At 43.4% G+C, this 18922-nt stretch overlaps 1 protein-coding gene across 15 annotated transcripts in view; it reads right to left on the bottom strand.

The window, feature by feature from the left end:
• Positions 1 to 6630: 6630 nt before the first annotated feature.
• The window catches only part of Arpp21 (cAMP regulated phosphoprotein 21), a 160079-nt gene continuing 147787 nt past the window's right edge, over positions 6631 to 18922 (bottom strand). For all 15 annotated transcript variants that reach the window (XM_041677415.1, XM_041677418.1, XM_041677421.1 and 12 more), the window contains 2 exons: positions 8532 to 8680; positions 6631 to 7395 (listed from right to left, as the gene is read on the bottom strand). In XM_041677415.1, coding sequence (XP_041533349.1) covers positions 7138 to 7395; positions 8532 to 8680 — 407 coding nt within the window. In that variant the 3' untranslated portion in view covers positions 6631 to 7137. The remainder of the gene's footprint in view (positions 7396 to 8531; positions 8681 to 18922) is intronic.

Genomic DNA, 18922 nt, shown 5'->3' with positions numbered 1-18922 from the left:
CTGCTCTGACATGCAGCCTAAGGTAGATCTTCTGTTGCTATTCCCTCTGGGTCAGATGTGATCTTTCCCATCTGGAATCACAGCATGGCAACCTCGGGAGATCAGCCCTATCAACATTCCCATGGATGGGGGCGGGGCTCATGCCTTTGCGTCACCCACGCTGCTCCTATAAGTCACAGCAATGACCTCACTGGGTCATTAAGCTGGACTTGGAGGGAACCCTTTCTTTGGACTGTCAGGGCTCTGTGCTCTGCCAGTGAGTAGATATGTCTTTGTGTCTCTCTAGGAAAAGTCAAGCCATAGTAGGGTGTTTTTATGTGCTGATTCAGAAGGCTCGAAAGCCTTGCTGTACCCACAATAAAACTGTTGAGTTTTCCAAGCCTGGAGATGAAATGAATTCTGGTTTGTTCCATGGTGCCAGTGGTAGCTGTGGCATGAGTAGAAGACCTCAGGTGTTTGTGTTTGTCTGTGGTCTCTGAGTGAAGACCTCTTTCAAATGTACCCCATCTTACTTTTGGAGACATGTATTCTTATATGAGCCATGACTGCTATCATATTGCTCAACACTGGGAGGGAACTCTTCCTGGGGCGTCTGTGACCTGTTTATTCTGTAGGCCGCTTCAGGTCAGGCCAGCCAGAACCACTGTGCATTTCCTAAAATGCGTCCTTCTATAGGTTCCGCCCAGTCACTTCCCATTCCAAACACTGTCATTTATATTTTGTGGTTTCCCTTTTTTTTCTTTTCTCTATTGGCCTTTCACTTAGTTGAGGTCATGGCACATCCACACCCATCCCTGGAACCCCAAACTCCATGTATCCAACATGGTGCACGCTCAGAGAACCACAGCTAAATGACTTGCCCCCTTCTTCAAATTGTTATTTTTATGTTATTCTTCAGATGAGCCCCTCAGTGAATACATTTTTATTGACTGAAACATCGGCACAATTTGTTTCAAACATTTACACGCTTCCTGAAGGTGGGGGCTCCACGGGCAATGGCTCAGGGTCTTGAACTTACAGATTATTGTTCTAGTTTGATTTCTGTTGTTGTGACAAACACCGTGACTAAGAGCAACCTGCAGTTTGCAACCTGGAAAGGTGTTTTGTTGTTGGTGGTGATGTTCTTTTTTTCTCTTTTTGTTTTGTTTTCTTTTGTTTGCTTGCTTGCTTTATTTTTTGTTTTTATTTTTGTTTTTGGTGGGGTTTGGTTTTGTTACTGTTGTTTTGCCTACACCTGGATATCATAGTCCATCTTTGAGGGAAGTGAGGGCAAAGAACTCCAGCTGGAACCTGGAGGCAAGAACCGAAAGGGAAACCATGGAGAAACACTGCTTACTGGATTGCTTCTCATGTTTGCTTGACATAGCAGCCAGGATTATCTGCCCAGTGCTTTCACTAGCCAGAGTGAGCTGAGTCCTCTCACATCAATCATTAATCAAAAATATTCTCCATCGATAATTGGCCCATGGGTCAAGCTGATAGACATATTTCCTCAATTTAAGGTTTCTCTTTCCAGATAATTGACAAAAACTAACCAAGGCAGTGAGGCTGCAGTAAGAACATGGTGAATAAATTATACCCTAAATCACTGTCATTGCATTTGATCACATGTGTGTGAGGAACCACTAGGGACAACAATACTCTCACACTTTTTACCTATGTGACTACAGACCATAGACAGAAATGGAGAGTCCTTCATCGTCAAGAATTTAAAGGTGTCAAACCAGAAGTATGATGTTACAACAATTCCTTCCAGATTCATGCACCATGCTGCGGTGCAAACGTGGCAATGTCAAAAGCTGTCAGGAGTGGGGCTGTGGCATTGCATTTAGAGATGGAACATGGTTGCCACTGAGTTCTAAATAGGCTACTCTTTTAGGATTTTCATAAATGTATGATACAAATATATGCAAATATGAATTGCCTATCTATATCTTTATCTGTATCTATCTACACACACACACACACACACACACGACAAGGTCTCACTTTGTAGATTAGGTTGGGCTTGAAGTCAGAGAGCTGCTTGCCTCTGTCTCCTTTGGTGCTGGATGTGAGCTACCATGCTGGCTTATAACACACACACATGCACACACATGCACGCACACACACACCTGTTTAAGAATGTGTGTTGTTTTTAATCCACATGAATGTCTGCATATTATATGCATGCTTTGTACTCAGGGAGTTCAAAGGAGGCAGAAGATTCCCTAGGACCAGAGTTACTGATGGTTGTATGCTGCCAGGTGATGCTGAAACCAAAATCAGCGCCTTTGGAAGTAGTAGGTGTGCTTATCTGCTGAGCCATCTCACCAGCTCCTTCGGTAACTAGCTCCTCATATTTTTTTTTCTTTTCATTTTTCTTTTTTGAGTTTTTTGAGACAGGGTTTTTCTGTAGCTTTGGAGCCTATCCTGGAACTAGCTCATGTAGACAAGGCTGGCTTCAAACTCAGAGATCTGCCTGCCTCTGCCTCCTGTATGCTGGGATTAAAGGTGTGTGCCACTACTGACCAGCTAAAATTAATCTTTTGATATAGTCTGTGACTGAAGGTGACTTTTTGGCAAAACTATGAAAAATATGGCTGCTTTTTGGAAATTTATAAGTTAATATGTTAAAGGTTTCCAGAAATGATATAGCTTTTAACAATATGAAAACAATGTTCATCTTTATCACCCTTTTCTCTCTATAATTGCCCTAGAAACCACCTATTTCACATGGCAGTTGTAAGTAGCATGGGGCAGAAAACGTTCTGGGTTCAAGGACATGCTCAGTTGTTGCATTGTTTGCTGCACAAGTGTGAGGACCGAGTTTTATCCCCAAGGCCCACATAAAGCTCTATGTGGTACTGCACGTTTGTAATTGCAGCACTTCTACATTTAGACGGCAAGGGTGGTGGTAGGCACTGGAGAATCCCCAGGAGCTCCCAGATAAGCTAGCCTGTCACTCTCAGTAAGGAGCTGGAGATCCAGGCTAGATATGTAGGGTAAGGCTTGACTCCTGGAGTTGCCGTCTGATGCCCACACATATGCCATGGTGTGCGTGTGCATGCTTTATTATTTTATGGGCTTTAACTCAGGGATCTGCTTGCCTGTGCCTCCTCCAGTGTTTGGTGAGAGCCAGCATGCCTAGCATGTTAAACTGGGAGCATGTATGCATGCCCCTACCTCAAACCTCACATGCACACAGATTTAAACAAAAAAAAAAATACTGTTCCAAGGAAAATATTTTCAGTAATAAGACATGTATTTTTCATTTATTTAAATATCATGGCTACTATATTTTTAGAATCCCCAAAGATCTATTTCAGCTTTACTTTGAAGGTGAGGCATCTTCAGTATTAACTTTGGTTTGTAAGTGATCAAGGCACCTGTGATCTAAATCCCAGGGAACAGGTGAATGGTGGAGCTGCAGCCATGGGCACCTTGTGGACCTGTGTGTGCTACAGAAGGAGGAAGAGTGTGGAGCGTCCACGTTTCGGTCACAACTTTATTGCTGTCAAAAGCGGAATCAGATTCTCAATACGCCCTCTACGAAAGCTCAGAACTCCATCTCTGTTGCTTCCCCCTCACTGTATTTGATTTTCTAAGTCTTTCTTTTAAAAATGTGTTTTCCACAAAGGGCTCACATTGCTAATGGTGATTTACAGCTCTATTTCAGTCTTCAAGCCATAGTCACAGTTACGTAATCTTATTTCTCTAATGCTGGCACATCCCTGCCTCCCTCATATCCCGCAGAAGTGTGTTAAAACAGCAGCACCATGATCTGTGAGTCGGAACATTTACTATCAGAGCGCTGTCAAGACAAAATCCACAAGAGTAAGGCAAAGCTCCTCAGTGCATTTGTACCCCTGTTTTCAATGGTCCTGAATAACTAGGATGTAGTCAACCATGTAACAAAAGTTTGTGTAAGTCATCAGTGTTTTCCTTTATATTCACACAGAGGTGTAAGAGATCATTAGAGATGACTTTAATTATTTACCCATGTGTTTATTTTTCTAAGTATCTGTATATTAATATCTTCACCTAAGCTTATAAGCCAAATCATCTATAATTAAAATATGATGAAGATAAAATTATTAAATGAGCTGAAAAGCACTTTGAATGTTCTCTTGACAATAAATTAAATTCTGAATATGCTTCACTTAAGAAACCATCATTTTACATAGCCAATTTAAATATTCTACTGCAAGAAAATACTAGAGGCAAGGCATGGAGGTACATTGCCATTTAATCCCAGCACGAAAGGCAGGGGCAGAGGCAGATAGATCTCTTTGAGTTTGAGTCAAGTTGTTCTGCATAGTAAGTTCAAGGACAGCCATAGCTACATGGTAAGACTTGTCTCAAAAAAAGAAAAATTAGCGAAGGAAGGTGGAAAGAATGTTTGGCATTAAATAACATTGAAAGAATCATATATAAATATAAAACCTGTCTTTACCATTAGCATGTACAAGGTTTGAATCCACAGAAGCAAGAGGCTCAGCAATTTTAGGAATCATAAAACGAAGACCCAAATTTCCCAAATTTCTATGGAATAAAGGCAAGCATTCCAATTCAGAATTAGTATTTGACTTAGAATCAACATGAAGGCTGAATAGAGAATGTATTTGAAAAGCGGATCTGGGCTGGTGAGATGGTTCAGAGGGTGAAGGTGCCTGCCATCAGTGGGAGAGCTCAGCTCCATCCCTGGAACCCCAGTGGTAGAAGGAGGAAAGTGACTCCTACAAGAAGCTGTACTACGACTTTCACATGTGCACCAGAGAATGTGTGTGCCTGTGCGTGCGCGCGCGCGCACGCGCACACACACACACACACACACACACACGAGTAAATATGATAAACAAATGTAATTAAAAATTGAATCCATATTTATCAAGACCCTTCTTCCATAAGGGAAAGAGATTAGCTGGAAACATATTCTGTCCTCAGTGTAGTTATTGGTTCAATGGCTCAATTGAAAAAAGATATATATATATATACACTTTTCATGGTCAGGGATTAATTTGATGAAAAAAAATAAGTAGACCCAGATATGGGAAAATGGAACAGACTTCACAAGGAGTGAACTTAATTAGAATAGCACAAAAGCTCCATTTGAAAGGGAAAAGAAAAACGATAGACAGAGAGAGATGATAATCCACTAAGCAGGGTGTTTAAGTGCTTAACTCTACCGACAGCTAAACAACATGAAAATGGAAAATCCCCATGTAGAAAATGTGATCAAATGAAAACCAATGAGAATTTCCCTGATATCATTCTCATAACAAATTTCCAGCAGGAAATATAAGCCATGAAGCAATTAGTATGCAGTGGTATTAAGATGAAAGCTAGGAGGTTTTATTGCCTCAAATAAACATTTTCTCAAGGGCCAGTCCTCAGGGTCTGGAGTTCAGTTATTATTTTTGAAATGTTGTCCTAACTATGAGCCCCATAGGGAATTATACATGGAGGGATTGGAGAGCCATCTTATATCTGTGTACGATGTTCTAGCCTTTGTGATTTGATCATTGCCATATACATTCCTTGTCAGTCACCAGGACAAATGTCAGCACCTTTGAGTTGTTGACTTGCTGTCAAAACCAGTGGTAGTTTGGAGTTCACAGTCTAGAATCACAGGAGGAATCCGACTGTAGCTCTTCTGTATTACTATAGACAAATTTATCATCCAGGTACACAGCTGAATTCCAATAAAGACAGAAGAAGACTAGGTGCAGGGTGTGCATGCTTACTAACAACATTTAAAACTTCCTAGTAGGTACAGTATAGCTATACACCTCCAATATTCCTATAATTAAAGCAATGACATGGATATCATCTTATGTTCAGGATCCTTATAATAATAGTTATCAAGCTGAGGGGCTATTGGTGGTAGTGTTTGCTTATAGTATTTCTTGGAGAGACGCCATTCAACCCCAAACACCTGGGACCACTTTTCCATGCAGCATTCACAAGATGATGCTCGGAAGGATAAGAGTGACACCAATCAAACACAAACTGATATGGAATGTTCAGTCCTCAGTGAAACTTCTCTGCCATCCCTGTGAGAGCACAGGGTCACCGCAGAGGATGGGATGGAAGAATCTAAGAGCTGCAGGAAAAGGTGGAGTGTCCTGAACACTATCTTCCAGGCATGACACAGTGTGGCACAATTGAGGTCACAGACGCTATGATTACCTGCACAAAATGGGGCCTGTCAACATCCTATCATGGGAGGGGAGGCATATGAAACATCCCCCCCAAGAATTTAGAGGCAGTTAATGGTTGGTGGGAGATGAGAGACTTTTCCCTGAGTGGGTCACTGGGCACGCTCCTGTAAATAACCCCCTACCCCTTGTTTTTGTAGGAGCTCCCATGAAACTCATTGATTCATCAAAACCAAACCAACAAGCAAAAAGTGCCTTGGACTCAGGGGAGCAGATTTCGAAGAGGTAGGGGTAACAAGATGGAGGCCATGAGAGTGTGAGGAAACACTGAGGTTCAATTTGACGAAAACACATTTCACACATGTCTGAAAACATTATGATGAAGCCCATCCTGTATAATTGGTATCGCTAATAAAAACATTGAATAAACAAGTAAATAACTTGTTGAAAGAGAGACCGAAACAAACTGGTGGTAAAAACATGACCTTCCTCCACAAGGTCAAATAAGCTTTATTTGGATTAAACACTACAATACCATATATATCCATTTAAAAAAAGAAAACTCTATAGTGTATATAAATTATTCCTTCCATTCCTTAGCTCTCTTCTTTCCCATTACAGCTTTGGTACAGTGTGATTTAGTTTATATATTTTTTAAATACTTTTAGCATCACAAACTCAACACAAAGTACAAAACTAATCCGAATCAGGGATATTGTAATCTACACAGTGGTATTCAGTGGTAGGAGAAAATCTTACCTTGATGAGTTCATGTCACTAGCTGAGCTACAAAGGCAGACCTAGCAGACATGACGGAGATATGCACCATTAACCAGCTAATGTATGTGTTAGTCTTTGATTAGTTTGTACAGAACACCAGCAGCAGTCGTTCGAGTGTTGAGTGAATACGGAAGTCCTCAGCCAGTTGCACGTCTCCTCCTCCCGTGAAGGCTGTGAGTTACCCTCTGACGACGTGGCCCGCAGGCAGCCCCAGCTCTCAGAACTTGACCTGCCAGCTCGCGTTACTCAGGCTTGCACAGTTTGTCCTGCAGCTAGCAGACATGACAGGAACTGTGCTGGAAGGGCAGTGTGGACCCATCAACCTTAGGTTGTTCTGAGGGGTTGGCGGCGTGACGTTACAGTACACAGGCATTCCGGTGGCTGGGAGTGACCCTTGACCTGCCTGGTTGGGCAGCATAATTGACGGTTGGTATGTCTGCTGGGGCACTGCTTGAGAACCTTGGGTCATTGGCACCTGTGTAAGACACAAGCAAAAGTCTGTGTGAAAAGATTGCTTTGATATGTCCAGGGAAGGGTATGGTGTCATAAATATCACTCGAGTATTTGAGTTGGACTTAACAGGTTCAGAATCCTGTGCCTGTCTTTGATCAGTTATTTTCCCTTGAAGAAAGGCACTCAATCTGGCTGACTGTATGAATGGTGGCATGTTTTATAATCCATTGTACTCATTCACAGGTATCCTGGGATGCAGGTAGCCTGTAGGCCATACGTTGAATGTGGAGGATGGATACAGTTTGGGTAAGTATATCTCTGTTGAAAATAAAAAATAAACACTGCAAGTATGGCAGGGACATATTCCAGGAGGCAGCAGATGTTGTGATGTGTGAACTCCTAGAATCTGCTTCCCTTCTTCCCGTTCTTCCTCCCCTGCCTTTTTTTCTTGGCCCCAGGACAACACCTGGATACCTCTCTTTATCTCAGTGTGAAAAACCATTCCCCTTTCTGGTTTCATGAGAGGTAGCTTGGAGCCTTCTTTAGGATGGAGGGGCTTTTGTCCTGGTAGAAGGGGTGAGTCAGCTTCTTTAAACCTAGGGCACCCAGCACAGCTAAACTGAACGACCAAACCCTACTCGCTCCTCATTTCTTCTCCTAGAAGGCTTCAGGTGACACTCTGAAAGCATACATCATATGTGTTAAAGACTCAGGTTGCCCTGTTCTGGGAATGGGCTCGTGCTGGCATTATTGTGTTTTAGATGCATCCGAGATGCCATTTAAACATCTGTGATAACTCGAAACTGTAGTAGAAGGAAATTTACTTGAGTAAATACAAAAAACCATATTTGGTCTTCTATCAAATATCATTTTAATAGAGCGCCCAAAGGGTCTCCCTGTATAGAATGCTAATGAAGAATTTCCTTCTACGAATAGGAAGTTTATATGGGAACAAATTCAGTTTAGCATTGGAAAACCCAGACATTTGGAATGGCACCTGCACACTTTTTCTCCTATATCACAATCCAAGTCAACTGATGTGTGGACAGGTCAGGCATCCATGACCCTACTAACCGCCCACCGCAGGGAACGTCCTGTGGTGTTTGCTCTGGAAAGTGGGAGCTTGTGGCCGGGGCTTTTCCAGCTGCAGGCACGCACCTGATAAGAAGACATGGTTGGGTAGGAGACCATCACGCTCTGCACTGGGGTTCCTTGCTGACTGCTCATCACACCCTGGCCATGAGAAGACTGCTGTACTCCCATCAGGCCTTGGAAGCCCTGCTGACCAGTCAAGACTGGCTGGTAACCTGCAAAGGTAAGAGAGACAGAAAAAAGAGCCTTCTGAATGGATTGTAAGAGGCTGGAACAGAGAGAGTTTGTGGCATTGCTCAGGGTGTGAGCACTCATGAGTCTCGGACTTCACAGTTTCCATGCGGTGATTATGCTATCCAGGTGTCTGTTTCCTTAGAATGAAAAGTTTTCTAAAAGAATCTCAAGGCATGGCCAATAGCATGGTTTCAAAAGGTCTACTGACATTTCCATTGCTACATAAAACAGTCCAAGAAAAAGCTTCTAATATTTCTATTGTTATAAAGAATGGTCCAGTGAAAACCCCCTGACATTTCCAATGCTGCATAGGATACTAAAAAAAAAAAAAAAAAAAAAAAAAAAAAACCTGACATTTCTATTGTTACATAGAATAGTCTAATGAAAACCTGGTATTTTTATTGTTACACAGACTCGTCCAAGAAGCATATGTGGCTATGATTAATTCTTCATTACACAGAGGCCTCTCTTGACATCATAAATTACAGCATTCCTGTTTGGCTTCTTCAATGGTCTCACTAATTTCAGATGATTACACATGTTTTAGTTTAAACGACTGCTTCCCTTAGCTTCCCAGTCTCCCAAGCTAGTGTCATGTATGTAGATCCCACCAAACAGTCTTTTTACATAGTCTGCTTGGTCATGTTCTACTTGAACAAAACAACTCCCTGTCCTGAACAATGAAACATCCACTGGAGAAAATGCCTCAGCAGAGAAGAGTATACTGTAGCTTTATTCTGTTCAACAACTCACTCCTAAGAGAACATTCTAGTAAAATACCCAATAAACAGCCATGAACACGTATGGGATAGTATAGAATACAGTATTTCTTAAAATTATATGCTTTTGTTCATTTGTTAGTTGGCCTTCTTTTTTTTCTTTTTCTAAGTTATAGAGCAGATTTGATTTATTCATTCTTGTCCTCAAAACAGGTATTTCAAAATGCATTGTAAATAATGATAAAAAACCATTCCTATAAACATCTAAGAAAGTTACGGTTGAGATAGGTTGATACAGTAGAAAATAAAAACACAGCTTCAGCCCCTGCTGTAAAATAAGCTGTGTCCAGAGCTTATACAATGTTGACACCGAGAGATTGAGGATGAGAGAGGAGACTCTTACCACAGACACTGAGAGAAGTTGTACAACCTGATTCTAAAAATGAAACAAGAACACAGAATGTACACTCATTGTTAATAAATGCCATGTATTGCATACTTGTGAATGCTGTGACTTCACAGTGAGGAAAGATGAACTTATAGCCCTTTGTGGAAGTAAATACTTGGCTGTATAAATATACTTCTTCATTTCTATCAGAAATAATCACGGGAACATGGTTGCAGAAAGTCACTGAGTTAAAAGCCCAGCCCTCTTCTCCAGATCAATTTGGAGCAAAGTGTTGGTAAGGAAGGCAGGAGATAACAAGCTGGGATAGGTCCAGTATGGAGGTCTGCTCAGTGCCTGTTTCTTTTTTTTTTTTTTTTTTTTTTTTTTTATTATATTAATTTATTTATTTATTAAGAATTTCTGCCTCGTCCCCACAACCGCTTCCCATTTCCCTCCCCCTCCCCCGATCAAGTCGCCCCCCCCCCTCATCTGCTCGAAGAGCAATCAGGGTTCCCTGACCTGTGGGAAGCCCAAGGACTGCCCACCTCTATCCAGGTCTCCTAAGGTGAGCATTCAAACTGCCTAGGCTCCCACAAAGCCAGTACGTGCAGTAGGATCAAAAACCCACTGCAATTGTTCTTGAGTTCTCAGTATTCCTGTTTCTAAAGTCACCTTTTATCCTTGTGCGTCCTCTTACTTTTTATTCCCACTGCACACCCTGTTTATTATTACAAAGGTTTTAAACACTGCTTCTCAAAAGGTCTCGGGTGCAGAGGTGTTTAAGTCCATTTTCTTTTAGAACGGTTTCTGTGGTCTTTAGTATCTGCACCATCCATTCTAACTCACGTATTCAGCGGCCGTGAAGTTTACATCGGGAGGTCTGGCAGGGGGTAGATACCTTGCAAGCAGGAGGACCTGAGATCAACCTGTAGAAGTATTGTTTAAAAGAAGCAAATCTGAATATGAGGACAGGCGCTTGTAAACTCAGGGCTAGGGAGGCAGAGAAAGGCAGATCCCTGCTCGCTGTCTTTCCGGCCTAGCCTGAGGGTGATCCAGGCCATTGAAGGGCCGTAAATTAAAAAGGAAAGCGGTAACACCTGAAGAATCACACACACACACACACACATACACACGGCGGGGGGGGGGGGGGGGGGGAGAACCTACATACACAAAAGACACATTTCCTGAAAAGACAATCTGAGACTATTCTACCATTTCATCCGAGCTCTTTGTAGCAAACATTGTCGCACACATAAGAAAATAACTTGATATGGTTGTGGGAGAGTTACAATCATTTATGAGCTATATTCTCCCTTACCATTTAGTTTTGTAACAGAGAGCAGGCAATGTGAACTCACTGTCAAGGTCAGGCCACTGGGAGTATTATAACAGAGGCCTATCTCTGCCTGAAAACTGAGGGCAATCTTTTAATATTCAGGATCTAAATGGATCTTTTAATGATTACATGTGATTCTCAACCTGTGGGTCATGATCCCTTTTGGTTGTTGAATGACCCTTTCACAAGGGTCACTATCAGAAAACACAGATATTTACAATATGATTCATAAAGTAGGAAGATTGCAGTTATGAAGCAGCAATGAAAATAATATTACGGTTGGGTGTCACCACAACACGAGGAACTGTGTTAAAGCATCACAGTGTTAGGAAGGTTGAGAACCACTGCTCTAGGTAAATCAAACACATGAAGAGTGAAGGAGTGGTGAAGAAGATGAGGCGGGAGGAATGGGGGGAGACAGTGGTCTAATGTCCAAAGCTTATTTACGTGATTGCTGATCGACCTCCCTCATCCTTCCACAGAGTCACTGTGTTAAATAAATAAACTGGTGTGGCTGAGAAGAGATCTATCCACCAGCACCATCGCTAAAGGAAAACTAAGGGGAAGGGGAAAGAACAGAGAAAGAACAGGGGTGTAAAGATGTTGAGAGTGTGTGTGGTAGAAGGAGGGAGGGAGGGAGGGAGGGAGGGAGGAAGGGAGGGAGGGAGGGAGGGAGGAAGAGAGGGAGGAAGGAAGTGAGGGAAGGAGGAAGGAAGTGAGGGAAGGAGGAAGGAAGTGAGGGAAGGAGGAAGGAAGGAGGGAGGGAGCGAGGGAGGGAGAAGGAATTCCTTTGTAGAAAAATGAAGATAATCTTCCAGGACAGGCAAAGCGTGTGGGGTTGCCCCATCTCTACATAGGGCACAGCCGCCTGCAGAGCTGCACAGCCTTCAAGGGTGCACAGGTGCAGCGGCATGCAACCTCTCCCTCCCCAGGCCACATCCCGGGATGATTTGTGAGAGCTGGCATTTGGTTATGCATAGCAATATGCTATCAGCTCCGCGCCTGGGTCCCACAGCAAACACACTTAAGGCAAATAAGGATTTATTGCAGGGGGGGGGGGTCTTCAATTTGAGATGGAAACTAAAGTGTAAGGGAGGCTCAATTTATATTCATGAATCCCATTCGTTTCTCAATTCGCTCTCTAGGCAAGAACTTTCCATCTGGAATGGTTTAATTGGAGGTACCCGTTTCTTTAAATTATGCCAGGGAAGGTGGGCTATGGAGGGGTCTGGGAGTGTAAGCTGAGCTCCTGTGCAGATGCAGAGAACTAAAAATAACATAGTGCTGACCCAAGAATGAACCAGCAGCTTCTGCCTGGGACAGCCTTTGTCTGAGGCAGAGATGGCAGAGCCCTGGCAGCCTGCTTATCTTGCCGTCTCAAATGAAAAATGTGTTCCAGTTTGTCAGTTGGTAGCTGTGAAACGGTCTCTCTTCCATATTTATTGAGGATCAGTCAGCCGTCATACATCTTACAAAACAGAGGAAGAAAGGTAACACCCTTCTGCCTGATGGGCTCGCTCAGGAAATGATGAAGACATTAGCTGTTTTTATTATTTTATACTCTGTCAAGATTGATTCAATTTTCAAGTCACGTGTGCCGTTTATTTTTGTGAAAGTGTAAAGGTTAAGGGTGGATGGATGCCTCCTGGCCACCAGAGAAGCAACTCTTCTGAGTGGAGACTTTACAGAGTGTACAAGTCTGCTCCTTGCAAATCTGAGAACCGGAAAGGGCTTAGAGTACAGGAGAGTTTGGAGATAGTTTGAGGGACTGGTTAATCGACTGGTTAATAGTCAGAAAAAAGTTTGACCTGATGCAATACAATTAAAGCTTGGTGTGTAAAATAATCTACACGATACATTGTTGTGACTGATATTTTAACTCTTACTTAAAGGCTCGGCTGCAGAGAACACTCTGGAAATGAATGAAAGAACCACTGTAGCCATCATCTGGGGACTTAGGTTAAGCCTGCTGCTGTTGACTGTGGAAACTAGAAGTGAGGAGAGTGACAAGAGAATGAACTTCTCAGAAAGTTAGTTCTGGCTATCTTAATCTACTCAAGCAGTATGGCATACAGTGAAATATTCTTAAAGTGGTAGATGTCTTTTTCCAGCATTAGTTAACAGTCTGTGCAATAGAAAGATTTTTCCTACCTGGAGTGATGGCTCAGTGAGTAGAGTGTTTGCCACGCAAGTGTGAGGACCAAGATTCTGATCCTGGGAAACTACATAAATGCTGGGTAGCCCGTATCCTGTCAAAGTAGAGACAGGGTATCCTGGAGCAGGCTGGCTAGCAAGACTAGTGGTATCCGTGAGCTCTGGGTTTCCATAGAGAGGCCCCGCCTCAATGAACAGAGTGGACATGAATTGAAAAAGACTTCCAGTGTTGACCTTTGGCCTTGACATGCATGTACACAAACGTACACCTATGCCCACACAAGCACATACTCATGCTTATACACCATACAGTTATCCCAGGGGAGCCAAGGTTTGTATATCCCTACATTCCCAAGGAACTGCCTCTGCAATAGCTTGCTTCTGAGTTCTAACTCTGTGCTTTTGTCTAAAGTGTATGGAAGGGTCACCGCAGTCCTGATAATGGCAGAGCTGGTTATGAACGTGCAGACAAACTAATTATCTCGAACTGGCCCCTCCTTTTGTAAGTTTCCATCATCTGCTGGTTCTTGGCTCTGATGGACTCTTCCAAGTCTTCCCCTGCTCTGAAATCATCCATGATTAGTCAGTCGTATGTGTTGATCACCCAGGCTCAGGCCAAGAGTGAATTAAGTGCTTTGGCATGATGCTGCAGAATCCCGAGAAGCAGTAACTATCACAAAACTCCTTTTATGGAAAATGATGACTTGCAAAGATATAATAAGTCATTAAGGACTCGGAGCTACTCTGAGAGACAACTAGAATTTATGCTGTGACTTCTGACCCTGTAGCCTCGTGCTTTCTCTCTCAATGGAAATCCTATTTATCATGCAGGCATCTCCCTCTCTTGTAGCTAACATAATCTCTCTCATGTGGCAGGTATTCAATGACCATTTGGTACATTAATTGTTTTCTCAATAGTTAAAACGGTTAGATGAAGAGAAGAATTATGGCCCACAGCTTTTGAACAAGATCCTCTTTGTATGAAAGGAAATCAAAGCTGAAACATGATTTCTTTGTGAAAACCAACTGTTAGCATTAAATAACTGTGCTGCAGGATAGCTACGCAGATGGTGGGGCAGTGGGTGGACCCTTGGATAAAGAATGAGGTTGGTGGCTTTCAAATAAATGGATCACACTCGGAAGATCTTGGAAGAGCAGGCAAGGCAAACTTCAGTTTCATTCTGCTGTACTCTTAACCTGACCAAAAGCTTGAGGAAAGGAGTTTATAGACCCAAGTTCTGTCCACCGCAGAGGGGAAACTGAGGCAGAAACTCGGCAGCTACTCATGTAATGTCCATAGTCAAAGCAAACAGAAATGAATGCATCCATGTTGCCTGCTTGCTTGCTGCTTATGGTTTTGCATTCTTAACAGCCCATGAGAAGATACTGCCCATATTTACGATGGATCTTCCTACCTCAATTAAGAATTGGGACGACCTCTCACAGATTCCCCCACAGGCCAAGCTAATCTAGGCATTCCTCAACTGGGACCCTCTTCTTAGGCTGTGTCAAGGTAACAGTTAAAACAATCACAGGTAGCTTAATTCTGTGTGATATCCACTCAGTCTAAACTCTCCTGGACGACTGGTTAACTCTAGGAAGAACACTTGGCTGGTGGAGATGCAGGCAGTATTCTTAGGGTTTTGAGGGCAAATATAGGCGGGAGAAAGTGGAGAAGTGGGGATTTGCAAAGCAACCTAGGTCATCAGATGAAGGACTGGGAAAAACAAATGCCTCCCCATCTCAGGCCGCTTGAAGAGCTTTGTGTTTGGAGCATATGCTGTTGCTGATTCTTACTGTGTGGATACTGTGCGCTTGTTTGTGTCATTTCACCACAGAGGCTGCATCTTTACGCCATAAAGCCGGTCTCAGCTCAGCAGCCGCAGCCTTTGCTCCAGGGGGCTGTGGACAAGGAGTAAAGGATGTAGCTTTATATGACAGTATTGCTGTGGGCTCCTGAGGTGGACAAGCTACTTATGCCTCAGAGAGGAGAGCAGCCTTTGGGCACTTCACCGGAAGACATCTTCACCTACATCCTGCATGAGGAGGTCAGCTGCCCTGAGGTTCCCCAGATGTATCTGACTTCACTGTTTTTGATGACATTATCCAATTCTAGCACACGCTCCAGGTGGCCATTCCCCCCCCCCACTCCCACCCCCAGTCTAGCAATCCAGTCCAGGGGAAAAGAAAAGCAAGCTTTGAGTTTCTCTGAGACACTTTGCTCCATGCCAGTCTGCTGGTATATGTGATTCAAGACCCGTGTCTGGCCTTCGAGAGAAGGAAGCAGAGTATATGAGACTGCCTTTTCCTTTTGTGCTGTTGAAGCCCATTAGGAGCGGCTCCTTCTTTGATATAAATGCCCTCTTTCACCTTACTTATTGTTAGTCTCTGCATCCATTCCCTTCCTTTCCCTTGATATTTATTATTTAGTGGCCTTAATTCCTCAGCAAGGAGGCGCCTTGACCTAGGAGGAGCTTGCATGGGAATGTGCGCGAGGCTCAGCACCCTCCTGCACAGACCCACCCCGTCCTAAGGACTTTGAAGGGAGCCATGACAGGTCTAAGTGGAGCCCGACTTCCTGAAGAGTCGCTTCTCTCCTCACTTGCTCCTTTCCTCATTAGCTTTCATCCTTCACAGTGAGTAATTCTTAAAAGCCTCTTTCCTGTCCCCCGAGAACAACCACGCACAGGTCATTGTCTGTTGGCGGCACACAGAGGAGCCGTCCTATTACTGCCAGCCCGGGGGCCTCCTCCCTGCAATTACACTACCCTGATCCGCGTTATCACAAATACAAAGCTGGGCTCCTTTCTCTCTTTTCTTTTCTTTCTCTTTTTCTCTTCCTTAAATCAGGGCAAACATGAGAGACATTGTTAAATGACTAGAGGAACGGATCATGCGCGGAATTTCAATGAAGGCTCCGAGGGAAGCAGAGCTGAATTCCGTTTTAAATGGAAGAGGCTGTCATATTATTGAAGTCATTCTCTGAACTTTCCTGGCCCAGAGTGCTGCGCTGACAGCCGAAGAGCTCCCGCAATCCAGAGGGAGGAAGGCTGCCTGCAAGACTCGCCAACATTTTACTTTCTTAATGAGGGTAGGGGCTCAGAGGACAACGTGGCGTTCCTGTGTCTCACCTGGCCCCGCAATTATGATGCTGCACACTCGTGGGGTGGGGAGCAGGACACTGAACCACACAGAAGGAGCAGTTCCCACAAACAAGCTGGGGGCGGGGTCAAGAGGAAGATGGAGGGGGCTATGGCAACTGGCCCCCTGGTGCCTGTTTCCATAGATTTTATCCCATTGGTCAGTAGGCTACAAGCCATGAGGTCAGCATTACTGACCATCTGTATGGCTACAGAGTGTAAAAGTGTAACCAGCTCTGGCCAGCCACCTCAAGGTAAGTTCTACAGTGACAGATTCACCACTATGTATGGCCACAACTGAGAAGCTTTTAAGTAGGTAACAAGTAATATCTCAAAAGGGCCCCTTGGATCTAAGCAGACAGCTCAGTTGATAAAGCTTTTTCTATGCCAGTGTGAGGCTCAGAGTTCAGATCTTCAGAGCCCATATATAATCTGGGAGGGCATGAGCAGGCCACCAGCAATGCCAGGGTTTAGGATTTGGGGGCAGGAGAGTCTCTAGGCAACCTGGCTAGCTGAGCTAGCCAAATCAGGAAGCTATGGTCTCTGAGAGAGAAAGTGCCTTAGCAAATAAAGGGGAAAACAACCAAGAGCCAAACTTGCTGTCAGAGTCCACTCTCTATAGTCATGTACTCATGTGCACGTGCAGGCACACACAGACACACAAGAACACATATACATACACACGCAGGCATATCATATGTGTGGGAGCACATATGCAAAAAATGCTCTTTTGATATAAGGTATCTTTGTATGTTACTATTTGTCAGCAATCAAATAGAGCATCTTGTTCATTTCCAGACTAATAGGACTAGACCCCAAATGCTGAACCAGTGGAAGGCTTAACAATAACATTGGTTTCTGTTACTGCGCAGCCCTATTAAGGAAAAGGGGTAGAGACAATGATGATAGGAGCCTAGGTAGAGGTGGTAGTAGCGGGTGAGACACAGACACACACCTTGGAAGTGTCCCATGAGGGACGGTCATCTGTGAGCTCCACCAATGTTGTATACTTGACGGACATGAAAAAGGGCTATCTGGCTTTATGTTAACCCCAATTACCAGTGATCTCAAGGAAGCTTCCCCTGCTAGTCTTGCCCCCTCTCTCTTATGTGTGTTGGTGACTGAATGAATGTCTGGACTTGAGCTTGCTAGGAAAGTCAAGTGCTTTGCCACTGAACTAAATCCTCTCTCCCAGAAAGCCTCTGTGTATCCAAGAGTGGGGAATCCCTATTGACCACACATGCCAATTTCCCTGGAGCAAATATTCTCACAGTTGCTGGATTCAAACTACAAAGGGTTTAGAAACAAGTTGGCACAATTCCTGAATATTTAAAAAATTATGATTTCTTGAGCATATATACATGTGTATGTATCCATGTATGCATTCTTGTGTGGGGTGTGCACATGTGTGCTGTGCACCTTATGTGTGTGAGCATGTGGAGAGAGGACAACCTCAAGAGCAGCTCCTCAGGAACCATGCACCTCATTTTTGAAGTAGAAGTTTTAAATGGCCTGAAGTTCATCAATAAGGGTAGTCTGGCTGGTCACTGGTCCCTGGGAATCTGCCCATTTCCCTTTCCTTGGGACTGGGATAACAAACATACACTAAGACATCTGCTTTCTGATCTGGGTTCTGGAAGTTCGAACTTGGGTCCCTATGCTTATTGAGTGAGAACTGGGGCTCATGTGTCTCTTCAGTTAGACAGTCCCTGATGTTTTAACAGTGGCTCTTTAAGTTGACAGGAGATACCTCTGATTCACCTTCAACCTAATAATAGTCAATAGTCAACCTCATCTGCCCTTCACTTCAATTTCTGTTATTTCTATCTTTCTTCCTCCAATGTATTGATTGTTCTTTGCCATTTAACATCTGAGTGACCATAATAGCCATTCCCAGGGTTTATATGTGGGCTGGAGAGGGCACTAATCAGATATGGACGGGAAGGTGGGAAAGGAGAGAAAAATGGGACCACATCTTAGACTCCATGGAACACTGAAGAAAGGACTACTCTCGCAGGGTTTTGGGAGGAAGGGCAGCTAATGGAAGGTTTCCAGGTGGTCTTTAACTAGCCCTTTTATGCAGAGGCTTCGAACTCTTCCCTAAAAAGTCCTTTCAATCTGAGGGTTTTTTCAGACTTGATTTGGAACCTACAGGTATTTAAAGTCAGCACACCAAACATTTCTTGATAATAAACAATAAATACAAAATTTTAAAGTTTTTCATTATATCAACAACTTTAATGTTCATTACAGATGAAAGAAAACTCCTATACTGATGATATGGTGTGCTTGTTTATGAAAACCATTCAAAGATATTCTAATGTGACACCAATATCCAGAGGAATGACAACAGGAAAATATTTAAAGTCTTTGTTTTCTGTAATTAAAGCATCATATTTCTATAAGAGCAAAAAACACTGCCATGGTTTAGAATCTGAGCCAAAGTGTAGAGCTGTGAATGGTGTTTGATGGGGTGGTGGTTTTCA

This window comes from Microtus oregoni, unplaced genomic scaffold (genome assembly GCF_018167655.1).
Source record: "Microtus oregoni isolate MIOR12 unplaced genomic scaffold, Mior012 000028F_ref0000031, whole genome shotgun sequence".
Lineage (NCBI taxonomy): Eukaryota > Metazoa > Chordata > Mammalia > Rodentia > Cricetidae > Microtus > Microtus oregoni.
The sequence above is the reverse complement of the archived record's forward strand: the minus strand, read 5'-3'. Positions and strand labels throughout refer to the sequence as shown.